At 48.7% G+C, this 14,620-nt stretch overlaps 1 protein-coding gene across 1 annotated transcript in view; it reads left to right on the top strand.

Annotated features, from left to right (window-relative positions):
• LOC144503050 (hemicentin-1-like) overlaps positions 1-14,620 on the top strand; it is a 390,871-nt gene that overhangs the window by 234,724 nt on the left and 141,527 nt on the right. The window contains exons 44-47 of the mRNA XM_078227553.1: positions 3,615-3,782; positions 8,135-8,248; positions 11,374-11,460; positions 12,956-13,147. Coding sequence (XP_078083679.1) covers positions 3,615-3,782; positions 8,135-8,248; positions 11,374-11,460; positions 12,956-13,147 — 561 coding nt within the window. The remainder of the gene's footprint in view (positions 1-3,614; positions 3,783-8,134; positions 8,249-11,373; positions 11,461-12,955; positions 13,148-14,620) is intronic.

The following is a 14,620-nucleotide window of genomic DNA, read 5'->3' as shown; positions in this document are numbered from 1 at the left end:
ACACGAGGAGAATGTGCAAACTCCACACAGACAGTGACCCAAGCCGGGAATCGAACCCAGGTCCCTGGAGCTGTGAAGCAGCAGTGCTAACCACTGTGCTACCGTGCCGCCCACTGATGACTATGAAACCATTGTCGATTGTCACAAAAACCCATCTGGTTCAATAATGTCCTTTCGGGAAGGAAATCTGCCGTCCTTACCCAGTCTGGCCGACATGTGACTCCAGAGCCACAGCAATGTGGTTGACTCTCGACTGCCCTCTGAAATGGTCTGGCAAGCCACTCAGTTCAAGGGCAACTAGGGATGGACAATAAACACTGGCCAGCCAGCGATGCCCGTATCCCACAAATGAATGACAACATGTTGTATTAGGGGATTCACATTTGGGATTAATAATGTCACAACACTTGACAACACGAGCAGCACAGTGGTTAGCACTGCTATCTCACGGTGCCAGGGTTCGATTCCCAGCTTGGGTCAGTGTCTGTGCGGAGTCTGCACATTCTCCCCGTGTCTGCGTGGGTTTCCTCCGGGTGCTCCGGTTTCCTCTCTCACTCCAAAGGATGTGCAGGTTAGGTGCATTGGCCATGCTAGATTGCCCCTAAGCGTCGGGGGACTAACTAGGGTAAATGCATAGGATTATGGAGATAGGGCCTGGCTGGGAATTTTATCAGTGCAGACTCGATGGGCCAAATGGCCTCCTTCTGCATTGCAGAGATTCGATGGATTCTATGAACACCATGGGCAGGATTTTCTGTTTTGAGTCGAGACCCTGATGTTCCCAATTAAATGGGGATCCCAAACCTGCACCGTATCCAGAGCAGTCATCCAGCACGGATTGTTCCCGAATTGGACGAAGGACGTGATCTGATTAAGGATAGCCACCGTCCCCTCGGCAACTTCACAAACTTTCAAATAAAAAGTGGCCACAGCTGCCTGGTCAGCACTGTGTTGGGGGCGGCCTGTCCGTGGCCACACCAGCGACCTTTGTCGACAAGGAAGGCCTCAAAAGCCTGCCTGGAGTTCTGGCCCTCGGGCTCGGCTGCTGGGAGGCTGCCTCCAGGCTGCTGCTGGAGTCATGAGGGTCCCGTAGGCCAACTGGAAAATTCCAGTCAGCCTCCAGTAATTGACCTTGTAATTATCTTAACACGCTACCCATTCCACTCCCATCTGTCGGCTATAACGTAGAAACTAGGAGCAGCAGTAGGACATTCGGCCCATCGAGCCTGCTCCGCCATTCATTTTGATCATGGCTGATCGTCGAAAAAACTGATTGGAGGAGAGCTCCCATTATTCCATTGAAGGACCCCGATGTAGTCACTTCATCTTTTGGGTGGCTCTTTGGCTATAAAATTGGAAACGTGGACATCTCATGCTCACCAATCACTGGGTCCCAGGTTACCATGGAGATGGGGATTTGGAGTCTGTGGAAGGGCCTGCGCCGGTGTTGTCTTTTCGAATAGGAGGCTGCAGCATCACTTGGCCTCACATCATCTCGCCGTGAACCAGTGCCGCTGGGGGCAAGGCCACGCCACACAACCTTTCCGCTTCCTTCACTGCCATCACCGCTGAGGGTTATTGTTGTGGGCTGGAAACACATTGACTGGCAGTCCCTGCTCGCTGTGTCAGAGGGTGCTGTAAAGTAGGTGCGGGGGGGGGTGGATTTGACTGATGTAGGAGCATCATCCCCTACCTCACCCCCCCGGTCCATGATTGCTGGAGATGTCCTGATTATTTTGCAGCTAGTATCTGTCCCGGAGTCCATTGGGCGGCACGGTGGCACAGTGGTCAGCACTGCTGCCTCACAGCGCCAGGGACGTGGATTCGATTCCTGGCTTGGATCACTGTCTGTGCAGAGTCTGCACGTTCTCCCCGTGTCTGCGTGGGTTTCCTCCGGGTGCTCCGGTTTCCTCCCACAGTCTGAAAGACGTGCCGGTTAGAGTGCATTGGCCCAAACAGGAGCCGGAATGTGGCGACTAGGGGATTTTCACAGTAACTTCATTGCAGTGTTAATGTAAGCCTACTTGTGATACTAATAAATAAACTTTAAACTTAAACCGTCAATCCCCAGGATAACTGCACGATAAAGTCATAATGGAGACTGTTGTGTATCTCAGCGTTTCAAAGTGTTTGTCTGCCTGATCTGACAGGTGTGAACGATAAGGGGGCCATGAATACAAGAGTTATTAAACAAAAGGGAATTTATAAAGCTGAGGTTTATATTTGGAGTCAAAAGCAAAGTACCGCAGGTGCTGGAATCTGAAACAAAAACAGAAAATGTTGGAAAATCTCAGCAGGTCGGACAGCATCTGTGGAGAGAGAGTAGAGCCAACGTTTCGAGTCTGGATCCAGACTCCAAATGTTGGCGTTATTCTCTCTCCACAGGTTTGGGTCATCCAGACTCCAAAGGTTGGGTGGGATTTTCCAGCCGCACTTGACTCAAAACCGCAAAATCACACTCGGGTTCAATGGACCTTTGCATTGCCTGCCCTCCACCCCTCCCTCCACCCCTCCCTCCACCCCTCCCTCCACCCCTCCCTCCACCCCTCCCTCCACCCCTCCCTTCACCCCTCCCTTCACCCCTCCCTCCACCCCTCCCTCCACCCCTCCCTCCACCCCTCCCTTCACCCCTCCCTCCACCCCTCCCTCCACCCCTCCCTCCAGCCCTCCCTCCACCTCTCCCTTCACCCCTCCCTCCACCCCTCCCTCCACCCCTCCCTTCACCCCTCCCTCCACCCCTCCCTCCACCCCTCCCTCCACCCCTCCCTCCACCCCTCCCTCCACCCGCTACGATTCCCATGGCGAGCAGGATGGGAAAATTCCCCCTGTTGGTTCTATTCTCTCTCTGCCGATGCTGTCAGAGCTGCTGAGATTTTCCAGCGTTTTCTGTTTGTGTTTATAATTTTGGTATTTAGATGCTAACGCGAGGTTTATGTGGTTAGTTAAATCAGAAGGGGGGAGGGGCGCGGCTTAGTGTCAGAGAGGTTTACAACATGGAAACAGGCCCTTCGGCCCAACTTATCCATGCCACCCTTTTTTTTAAAACCCTAAAGCTAGTCCCAATAGCCCACATTTGGCCCATATCCCTCTGTACCCATCTTACCCATGTAACTGTCGAAACGCTTTTTAAAAGACAAAATTGTACCTGCCTCTACTGCTACCTCTGGTAGCTTGTTCCAGACACTCACCACCCTCTGTGTGAAAAAATTGCCCCTCTGGACCCTTTTGTATCTCTCCCCTCTCACCTTAAACCTATGCCCTCTAGTTTTAGACTCCCCTACCTTTGGGAAAAGATATTGACTATCTAGCTGATCTATGCCCCTCATTATTTTATAGACCTCTATAAGATCACCCCAAGTCTCCTATGCTCCAGGGAAAAGAGTCCCAGTCTATCCAGCCTCTCCTTATAACTCAATCCATCAAGTCCCGGTAGCATCCTAGTAAATCTCTTCTGCACACTTTCTAGTTTAATAATATCTTTTCTATAATAGGGTGACCAGAACTGTACAGAGTACAGTGAACAGTACACAGTGAAAATGCTTTTGGTGTCTGCTGTGTCTCTCTCGGTGACTGACAGCTGAAATTTGTGCCTCTGTGTGTGTGTTTGTGCTCAGTCCCTCCGGCTATCATTGGGGAGACGGGGAGCCCAGAAAATATCAGCACCCTTCTGAGCAACTCCATCACTCTGATATGTGAAGCGTCTGGAGTCCCTCCACCCGTCTTCACCTGGTTCCGAAACGGGTCACCCATCGTCTCCAGCAGCCAGGTGCAAGTGCTGTCAGGTAAGGCGAGATTTCACCTCCTCTTCTTTTCTGAGAGTGTTTTTTTTTAATTTAAAGGGACCACACCCTCCATGACGGCCAATCTATTTGGACTTCCTGTTTGACTGAATAATTCAACCCCAGAAAGGGCGATAGCTCAGGGTGTTGGATTTGGAATCTTCAGTATTCCGAGCAGCAACACTATGCGTGTAAATCGCTGGTTTAGACTTGAATGCTGGAATTTTATCGGGCCGGACGAGGCTCGCCAAACGGCATTCACCCTTGGCCTCAGGTGGGATCTTACCAGCCTTGGGGCGGGCGAGGGGTAAAATTCCGGCAGAATTCTTAACAAGGTGACTTCCTGAAATTGTGGGCAGATTTTTATGGTCCCCCTTGTGGCGGGGATGGGGCTTGAAAATGCAGCCTTTTGTGTTCAGAATGAGCCCTGACTGGGGAGAACTGTTCTTAACACAGTGATGGGCAACCTGGGCGAGTGAGTGGGCAGCGTGAGTGGCCCCCCTTCATCTAAGTGGGCCGCGAGATTGAAATCGGCCTTGTTCACTCACTGTGACCCCATGAATAAGATTAAATATATTCAATACATGTTGAATATTTTGTTACGAGTTATAGAAAATACTTTATTGTTTATGTATTAATAGAACTGTCACCAACTTCAAGTGATTAGGTCAAAAGAAACATTGACACTTTGGACACAGGGAGCGCATGGCGGTCACAGTCAGTGTTGTGAGCAATCAGCACGCACTCACCCTTGCTTTACGTGTGAAATGCTTCAGTCAGACCAGTAGGAAAAAAAAATGACGCGAATGGAAATCATAGAATCCCTACAGTGCAGCAGGAGGCCATTCGGCCCATCGAGCCTGCACCGACAACAATCCAACCCAGCCCCTATCCTCGTAACCCCATGTATTTACCCTGCTAACCCCCCTAAACTACACATCTTGCCCACTAAGGGGCAATTTGGCATGGCCAATGCACCTAACCCGCACATCTTGGGAGCGTGGGAGGAAACCGGAGCACCCGGAGGAAACCCACACAGACACGGGGAGAACGTGCAAACTCCACACAGACAGTGACCCGAGGCTGGAATTGAACCTGGGTCCCTGACGCTGTGAGGCTGCAGTGCTAACCACTGCGCCACCCATTCAGCACAATGTGGCCAGCCTGCGTGTGAGCAATGGCCAACGCTTAATGAAATGGTGCTGCTGTTTCAGCTCTTCTTCAGTGACTTGGAAGGATATTGATTCACTGGTTTAACCATCGTGAAGCCATGTAGCAATTTGCCGTTCTGATTTTTCTGTCGATTATACACTCTTGCTGGTCAACAGAATGTCTCGTGGGGCCGCACGCAGAAGCCAGATGGGCCACATGTGGCCCCCAGGTGTTTCTTCAGAGGGAACTCTTCAAAATGCAGCTAAACAAAACTTATTCCAACTTATAAATCAAAGAAAGAGTTTAATAAAGAAACATCATTACTCCAAACTTGGGGCCTCGCCCTGGGCCACTCCAAGCTCTCCACAATTCTACATAGTTCCTGATGCGCTATCAATTAGGCAAAAGACTACTTGTGTGCCAATACAACTGTAGGCTTTTATTCATTACAGAACCAGGAGCACATCCCAACAGATAACCGACCCGAACTGAACAAGGGGGAGGGAACAGCCACCTTTATACTAGGTGACAAGGGGAGGAGCCGGCAGGGGATGTGTCCAGGCATGACAAACACACAATGGTGGTCCAGGCAGGACAAAGGCACAACTGAAGTCCACCACAGTTCCTTATTTGTAGTGAATCGGTTGGTCAGCTGACTATTCCATCACTCTGTAATTGGTTCCATGTTTTACTGGGTCAGCTGACTCTTCCATCTTGTCCCCATTGGTCACATTACATCCAATGCAAAGTTGTCACCGGTTACATTCTAACGTCAGGGTGCGTGTTTTGAGTTGGGAAGAGGTTGATGAACTGTGAAACCAGCAAGTGAAAATAAGGTAGTTCCACGGCCGCAGCGCGCACCCCACTGGAGAGCTGGGATTCAGGAGCCAGTGCCCCCTGCGGGGTGGAGACGAGATGAATATCAGGGTGAAATCCGGGACCAAACTGCTCCTGTACATTTCCCAACAGCTCAACTTACAGAAGCTACAAGCAGCTTAGCCTTGTGTCATTGTTAGCTTGCGGCCAGAAGAGGTCTGACCATTCACACATTCCTCCAACCAGTCCAGTTCAGGCGTTGCGGCGATAACACTTTGCAACGCCTTTGTCTCTCACACCTTCCGTTAACCTTCGCTACTCCTTTATGTCTGTCCCCAGGGTTGCAGGTTGCACCCCCCCACCCCCCCCCCCCCCCAGCTGTCTTAGACCCTGGCTGGCATTGTAAATTTTAATTATGGTAAACACACAGAACACTCTCTGCAGTCACCACATGTGAAGGTGGAGGTACTCGAGAGCAAGGGGTGCAAGAGGAGATTTACCAGGATGGTTCCAAGGATGAGGGCTTTTAGCTACAAGGATCACTTGGTAAAGCTGAAGCTTACGGTACGCGGGGCTGAGGGGAACTTTAATAACAGCGTGGAAGGTTACGACAGGTGAGGTGGTCAAGCAGAAGCTGATGGTGGAGGTAGGGGGAAGGGGGGTGTGTGGGGGTAGGGGGTGTGTGGGGGGGGAGAGGGCGGTGGGTGGCACAGGTTTAAAGTTCTGGGCCCAGTGATACAGGGAGGATGTGAGGAAGAATGTTTTTACACAGCGAGTTCTAATCGCCTGGAACTGGCTGCCTCGGGGGTTGGTGGAAGTGGAGATGATGAATGATTGGGTGGGCACTGGGGAGAAATAATCTTGTAGAAGTATGGGGATAGAGTGGGGGAAATGGGATTGATTGCATTTTTCTGTACAGAGAGTTGGCAGTGACTCAATGGGCTGAATGGCCTCCTTGTGTTCCATAATGACTCTGTGGGGCGATCTGGGGTTTTCCCCCACAGTCCCAAAGATGTGCGGGTTAGGTAGATTGACCATGATAAATTAGTGTCCCAAGATGTGCAGACTAGGGGGATTTGTGGGGTAAATACATGAGGTTACGGGGTTAGGATGGGAGGGGTGGGCCTGGGTAAGATGCTCTTTTGGAGAGTCGGTGCAGACCCGATGGGCCGAGTGGCCTCCTTCTGCACCGTCGGGATCTCTGTGGAAAGGTCCGTTGACCTTGGGTGGGATTTTCCGGTTTCGGGGTGAGCGTGGCTGGAAAATCCTGCCCTGTGACTCTGCATGTGCACACACACTGAGATGGATATGTAAACATAAGCACACGGATACATATGCAAACAGACACTCACACCGGGACAGAGTTCTTGCCACTTAAGGAAATTGATGGGTTGGAGACCTGTTGCCGCTTGCCGTTAATGATGTGCTGCATCAGTTTGTTGCAGAGCTTGTCGCTCACACCTGGTGGTACTGACCTTGCTATTAATCTGTCACTCACACCTTTGCTCAACCTTTCATTTGACACATATTTTCGACTGCTATTCTTGGAGAGAGAAATACATCATTCTTTTGATGTTCTTCACAGTGACAAGGGGCCAGAGTTGGACAAGTAAAGGGTTTGGTACATGTTGATTTCAGCTGCAGAGGGGTCTAGCGTTGCCCTGTGATGAGCGGTGAACCAGTTTACACACTGGTCACTGTGCTGTTTCTATCAGTCACTTTTCTTCCCTCCTCTCCCATTGGGGTTGGTCATTAGCTGTCTCCCAGAGCACTCTGACATCACTGGGGTCAGGCCCCATGTATGGGCGCGACACCCACCAGAACATTCAGCCCCCGATGTCAGCACGCACGCAGACCCCACAGCACCCACACGCTTACTGATTACAAAGCTGTCACTGATGTCAGCAGCAAGGTGGCGCAGTGGTTAGCACTGCTGCCTCACAGCGCCAGGGAGCTGGGTTCGATTCCCGGTTTGGGTCACTGTCTGTGTGGAGTCTGCACTTTCTCCCTGTGTCTGCGAGGGTTTCCTCCGGATGCTCCGGTTTCCTCCCACAGTCCCAAAGATGTGCGGGTTAGGGGGATTGACCATGCTAAATTGCCCTTAGTGTCCCAAGATGTGCAGACTAGGGGGATTAGTGGGGTAAATGCATGAGGTTACGGGGTTAGGATGGGAGGGGTGGGCCTGGGTCAGATGCTTTCTCGGAGGGTCGGTGCAGACCCGATGGGCCGAATGGCCTCCTTCTGCACCATCGGGATTCTAGGGTCCTACAGATTCTATGAAACAGAGTTAATGTTTTGGATCTAAATGACCCTTCTACAGAATGTGCTTTTCTATGGGATTTATTCACTGCTTTAATTGTTTCCCATTCTCTGATTCACCCCCCAAGGTGGACGCACCCTCAAACTGACCCGAATCCTCCCGGAAGACGCCGGCCATTATGCTTGTGTAGCGACCAACACTGTGGGGGAAGCGGCGAAGGATTTTCACCTGGATGTGCTGAGTAAGGAAGGCCTTTATAGGGCCGAGGGCCTGAGTAAGGAGGTGTCTATATATGCCCTGTTTGAGAACAGAACTCCCACTCACCTGATGAAGGGGCAGTGCTCTGAAAACTAGTGGCTCGTGCTACCAAATAAACCTGTTGGACTTTAACCTGGTGTTGTGAGACTTCTTACTCTGAGTAAGGAGGACAGAGCTCTTGAGGATTTTATTCAAAACTCCATCTCTATAGGCCCGAGGCCTCTTCAGTGTTGTCTGTGAATCCTGACACCAGTAACGTGTCTGTGTGCACGGAATTGTGCGGCACCCGTCCAGGTTGTATAAATAGACAACATGAATAGGATCATATCCAACTGTCTTTATTTCATTCCTCTGATAATCTTCCCTCTGTTCCTGAAGGTTCTGGAATATGCTCCATTGACCCAAGTCATTCCTAATGTGGCTACTCTTTATGGTATGAGCTTAAACAGTAAGTCTTAGTTGGATCTTCAGCCAAGAGTATCACAGTTGAGCCCAATTCCTTTATTCCACTAGTATCCGTGTTAGTCAGCCTTGTAACAAGAGGCACTGGGGTTTTCTCTCAGCAACACCCTCTCTTATTCTACCCTTTTCCTCACCCAAATGGGTCTCTCCGGCACGGTGGCTCAGTGGCTGCTGCTGCTGCCTCACAGCTCCAGGGACCTAGGTTCGATTCCCGGCTTGGGTCACTGTTTGAGTGGAGCTTGCACATTCTCCCCGTGTCTGCGTGGGTTTCCTCCGGGTGCTCTGGTTTCCTCCCACTGGTTAGGTGCGTTGGTCATGCGAAATTCTCCCTCAGTGTACCCGAACAGGCACTTCATTGAAGTGTTAATATAAGATTACTTGTGACACTAATAAATAAACTTTAAAGATCTTTTCCCTCCTCAAGAGGGTTTGTCTCTCCACATCTCCATATCTATTCTCCCCCCTTTCCTTTCCCTGCTGTCTTCAGACTTTTGAATGGACCTACTTGAAACTAAGCTGATCTTTCCCTACATCCTAGCTATGACTGTAACACTACATTCTTCACCCTCTCCTTTCCTTCTCCCCTATGTGTTCTATGAACAGTATGCTTTGTCTGTATAGCGTACAAGAAACAATACTTTTCACTGTATCCCAATACATGTGACAATAATGGATCAAATCATATTAACAGAGTTTGTAGTTCTAAAAAAAGGGTCCAACTCTCTGGCATTCTCCAAAAGATTTTCTCCAACTCTTCCTTCCTCCCCAAGGTTTTGATCTCTCTCCCCTGAAAAGGCTCATTCTCCTAATCTGAGTTTAACTCTGCCCCTCTCAAAAAGAGTTAATTGATTTTACCTCTCAGGGTGCTCTCTCTCTCTCTATCTCTCTCTCTGTCTCTCTCTCTATCTCTCTCTCTCTGTCTCTCTCTCTGTCTCTCTCTCTCTGTGTCTCTCTCTCTGTCTCTATGTCTCTCTCAGTCTCTCTCTCTCTCTGTCTCTCTCTCTCTCTGTCTCTCTCTCTCCCTCTCCCTGTCTCTCTCTTTGTCTCTCTCTCTCTCTCTGTCTGTCTCTCTCTCTCTATGTCTCTCTCTCTGTCTCTCTCTCTCTCTGTCTCTCTCTCTCTCTCTCTTTGTCTCTCTCTCTCTCTCTCTGTCTCTCTCTCCCTCTGTCTCTCTCTCTGACTCTCTCTCTGTCTCTTTCTCTGTCTCTCTCTCTGTCTCTCTCTCTGTCTCTTGCAACAAGTGTCAATTATAAGAGCTAATCAAAGGGATGAAAGGATATGGAGCCCAGGCAGGTGGCTGGAGCTAAGATCTGGATAAGCCCTGATCATCCTGAATGGTAAAACAGGCTTGAGGGGCTGAATGGCCAACTCCTGGTCCTCTGTGTTAGTAAAACTCAAACCAGGTGGAGGAGTCAAAACCAGAGATTTTCTTGACTGAGAGCGTCTATTGACTTTGTCCATTCTTGTGGCTTTCCTCTCCCCCCCAGTGTCCCAGCAGTCCCTCAGTTACTCTCTTTGTAATTAAACAAAAATCAATAAATTAAACAAATTAATGTGCCTGCTGGGGCACTGTAACTAAAACAAAATGTCAAAAGGAAACTTAACTAAACCAATCCTGGGGTTGATGATATACCTCATCCCACATGCTAACCATTGCGTGCGGAAGACCTGAAGTGTGCCGAGGATACCGCGTGCTCCCTCTCCAGGGCTATCCGACCACAAACAAATCTGTTATATGTCCCCGATTTATACATACTCAAAGCTTAAGTAAAAATACCCTTCACCTGTGTTTCTTAACACTATAATTAACACACCTTTCACACGATGTTCCTAAAACACAAGCTTCTGTTCTACTTCAGACCTCCCCAGCTGGGGCAGGTTCTTTGAATGATTTTTAAAAATTCATTTGTGGGACATGGGCGTCACTGGTTGGCCAGCATTTATTGCCCATCCCCAGTTGCCCTTGTTCAGGAGGCAATTGAGAGTCTTGCTGTGGCTCTGGAGTCACATATAGGTCAGAGCAGGTAAGGACAGCAGATTTCCTTCCATAAAGGACATTAGTGAACCAGATGGGTTTTTCCAACAATGGTTTCATGGCCAACAGTAGATTCTTAATTCCAGATATCTTTTTATTGAATTCAAATTCCACCATTGGCCGTGGCGGGATTCGAACCCATGTCCCCAGAACATTAGCTGAGTTTCGGGACTAATGGTCTTGTGATAATATCACTCGTCCATCGCCTCCCCATAGATAATGTTGTCTCTTTGACGCAGAGAGCTTGGTTACCATAGCGACCGTGTTGGTACACCAACAAAAGATCTAATTAGTTGAACAAAAGTGAGATGATTCATGTACTTGATGTTGAGAATGTTTCAAACCTCTTCAGGATCCAGAATGGGCTAGTGGATGACTGCACAGAACAGCATAGCACAGATGGAGGACATTCGGCCCATTGAGTCCGCACTAGCTCTTTGGAAGAGATTCAGATGCATGCCGATGGGCTTCGGAGGCGAGGGGCTAGGGAGAGGAGTTTGGTTGGAGTGTCTAAGGGAGCATGGCTGGTATCTATGTTGTCGAGTGAGGAGGATCAGTGCGGAGCTTTCCCACCATGACTCACTAACATTGCTGTGCTCTGTGATGTACAGGTCCTCCCAGCATTCTGAATGAAAAGCAGGTGGAAAAGGTGCACATTAAGCAAGAACAGAACATCAATCTGACTTGTCTGACCACAGGTGAGTGAATCCTGATGACTTCATACCATTATTCTCAAGGTTTTATACGCCACTGTGCATGTTTTTATGTTTTTCCAGCTATTATCCATGTCTAAATCTCGGAAGCTGTTCTGGAATGTGGTTCCTTGCAATGATGGGATTGTACTCACCCAGCCATTCTATTAGTGCTGAGTGCTGTCCCAGGGGCTGGACTAACCCTGACCCTGTCCTTGTGTCACAGATACACTGGACAGGGCTGGACGGTGGGGGGGCATTAATTATTGGTTCCTCCCACAACCCCCCACCAGACTCTCTCTCACACACACACATGCACACACACCTCCCCACACACACACCTCCCCACATGCACACAAACCCCATACACACACCCACACACACAGACACACATATATACACACACACACGCCCCCCCCCACACACATACACGCACACACACACATTCCCACACTAACTCACATTCCCCCACGCACACATCCCCCCACACAAACACATACACACACAAAATCACGCACACACAGTCACTCACACACACTATATATTATTAGATATGATATACTTTCATTCTCAATGCAAGTAGCTTTATGGCAATTTCTGAATCAGCTTGTATTGCGGGATTGATTTGTATTCACAGATATTCACACACAATATAGCAGCACAGTACTGTTCAGAGTCAGACCTCCTGACCCTATCAAACTCAGCCAGATTCTCAGTTGATTGGTCTAATTAACACATTTACAGCACGCTATTTATGGATATTTTATGATGATTGATGGACACAACATGCACCAAATGGCAGGTTTGTTGAAGGAATTGTAGTGCTGAATAGCTCCCACATTCCTTTCATTGCATCATCTGATACAACAACATGGAGTACAAGTGTCACACTGTTGTCTAAAAACCCCTGTTCTATATTGTTGACACTGTTCCCTGTAATATACACAGAGCGAATTATTCTCTATAATGTCTCTGTAATATACACAGAGCGAATTATTCTCTATAGTGTCTCTGTAATATACACAGAGCGAATTATTCTCTATAGTGTCTCTGTAATATACACAGAGTGTATTATTCTCTATCGTGTCTCTGTAATATACACAGAGCGAATTATTCTCTATAGTGTCTCTGTAATATACACAGAGTGAATTATTCTCCATAATGTATCTGTGTGTGATGGCATTATTTTCCATAATGTTTGCAAAGTGTATGGTTCGCTGCACTCTAAACTAGATGTCTATCTCTGTTCAATTCTCTGATAAGTACCAGGAGGTACAATTCCAATTATACTCTGTCATTGTGATGAGCTCTAGCCTATGTATTATACTGTTCGGACAGTGTGGTTTCCTCAGTATGTTTTTAATGAACTCCATGATGTGGGACTGCCTCTGCAAACACATTCCAGTTCACAGTTTAATGTGGCTCATGAGGAAAAGGCAGCTTCCCCCAATGGATATAATGCCATCATAATAAATCGGTGCCCGTTTATCTCTCATTTCAGGCAATCCAAAACCACACATCACTTGGTTAAGAGACGGTCAGGAACTGAATGACAGCACGCATTACCGAGTTTCATCAGATGGATCCATTCTGGAAATTTTCCAGGCCACTTTGTCCCACACAGGGCAGTATACCTGCGTGGCTACAAACTCCATAGGTGACATATCCATAAACTACCATCTCAGCGTTCTAGGTAAGTGAAGCCGAGGTGGGAAATGAGTATCTCTGGCTAAGTACTGGGGGCGAGAGCATGGCGGCACACCGAATTACAATGCTGCGGGGTAGCAGGACCTGAACCCCCTCCCTCCCCACCAAGGGCGGCACGGTAGCACAGTGGTTAGCACTGCTGCTTCACAGCTCCAGGGACCTGGGTTCGATTCCCAGCTCGGGTCACTGTCTGTGTGGAGTTTGCACATTCTCCTCATGTCTGCGTGGGTTTCCTCCGGGTGCTCCGGTTTCCTCCCACAGTCCAAAGATGTGCGGTTTAGGTTGATTGGCCACGCTAAAATAGCCCTTAGTGTCCTGGGATGGGTAGGTTAGAGGGATTAATGGGTAAATATGTAGGGATATGGGGATAGGGCCTGGGTGGGAGTGTGGTCGGTGCAGACTCAATGGGCCGAATGGCCTCTCTCTGTGCTGTAGGGTTTCTAAGATTTCTTTCTAGGATTTCTAACTCTTTTGTGATCCCAACTCCAACCACATCACAGTGGGCAACTTTTTTTTTTAGTCATTCTTGCATCCCATTCATTCTTGATTTCAAGACGAAATTAGATATAGCTCTTTGGGCTAAATGGATCAAGGGATATGAGAGGAAGAGGGGATCGGGATGTTGAATTCGATGATCAGCCATGATCAAAATGAATGGCGGAGCAGGCTCGAGGGGCTGAATGGCCTATTCCTGCTTCTACTTTCTATGTTTCTATTCCATTGGCAAGGCCAACATTTATTGCCCTTGAGCAGGTGACCCAACTACAAGTATAACTGAGTAGGTGGCGAGGCTATTTCAGAGGGCATTTAAGAGTAAACCACATTGCTGTTGGTCTGGACTCCCACAAGGTTCTTGAAAGTTTATTTATTAGTGTCACAAGTAGATGTGTGGGTTAGGTTGATTGGCCATGCTAAATTGACCCTAGTGTCAGGGGATTGGCAGGGTAAATGTGTGGAGTTATGGGAATAGGGCTGGGTGGGATTGTGATTGATGCAGACTCGATGGGCTGAATGGCCTCCTTCTGCACTGTAGGATTCTATGATTGTATGATTCTAGACTCACATTAACACTGCAACGAAGTTATTGTGAAAATCCCCTAAGAACGGGCATGTAGGTCAGACAGGGTAAAGGCGGTGGATTCCCTCTGTTGAAGGGTATGAGTGAGTCAGATGTGTTTTTACAACAAGTTTCATGATCATTATTAAGGAGACTCGCTTTTTATTCCATATTTTTTATGGAATTTAAATTCCCCCGGCTGCCGGGGCAGAATTGGAACCCATCTCTCCAGTGCTTCCGTCCAGGCCTCTGGATTACTTGTCCAGTGATATTACCATCATGCTGCCGCTCTCCAACTCTGCCAAGCCGTGATTGGGTCTATCTCTCTGAGTAGGGGTGGGTTGAGTGTCGGGGTGTCAGAGGGCAAGGCACCTTGGTAACCCCACATGGGGCAGGTTAGGA

This window comes from Mustelus asterias, chromosome 13, assembly GCF_964213995.1.
Source record: "Mustelus asterias chromosome 13, sMusAst1.hap1.1, whole genome shotgun sequence".
NCBI classification, from domain to species: domain Eukaryota; kingdom Metazoa; phylum Chordata; class Chondrichthyes; order Carcharhiniformes; family Triakidae; genus Mustelus; species Mustelus asterias.
The sequence above is the reverse complement of the archived record's forward strand: the minus strand, read 5'-3'. Positions and strand labels throughout refer to the sequence as shown.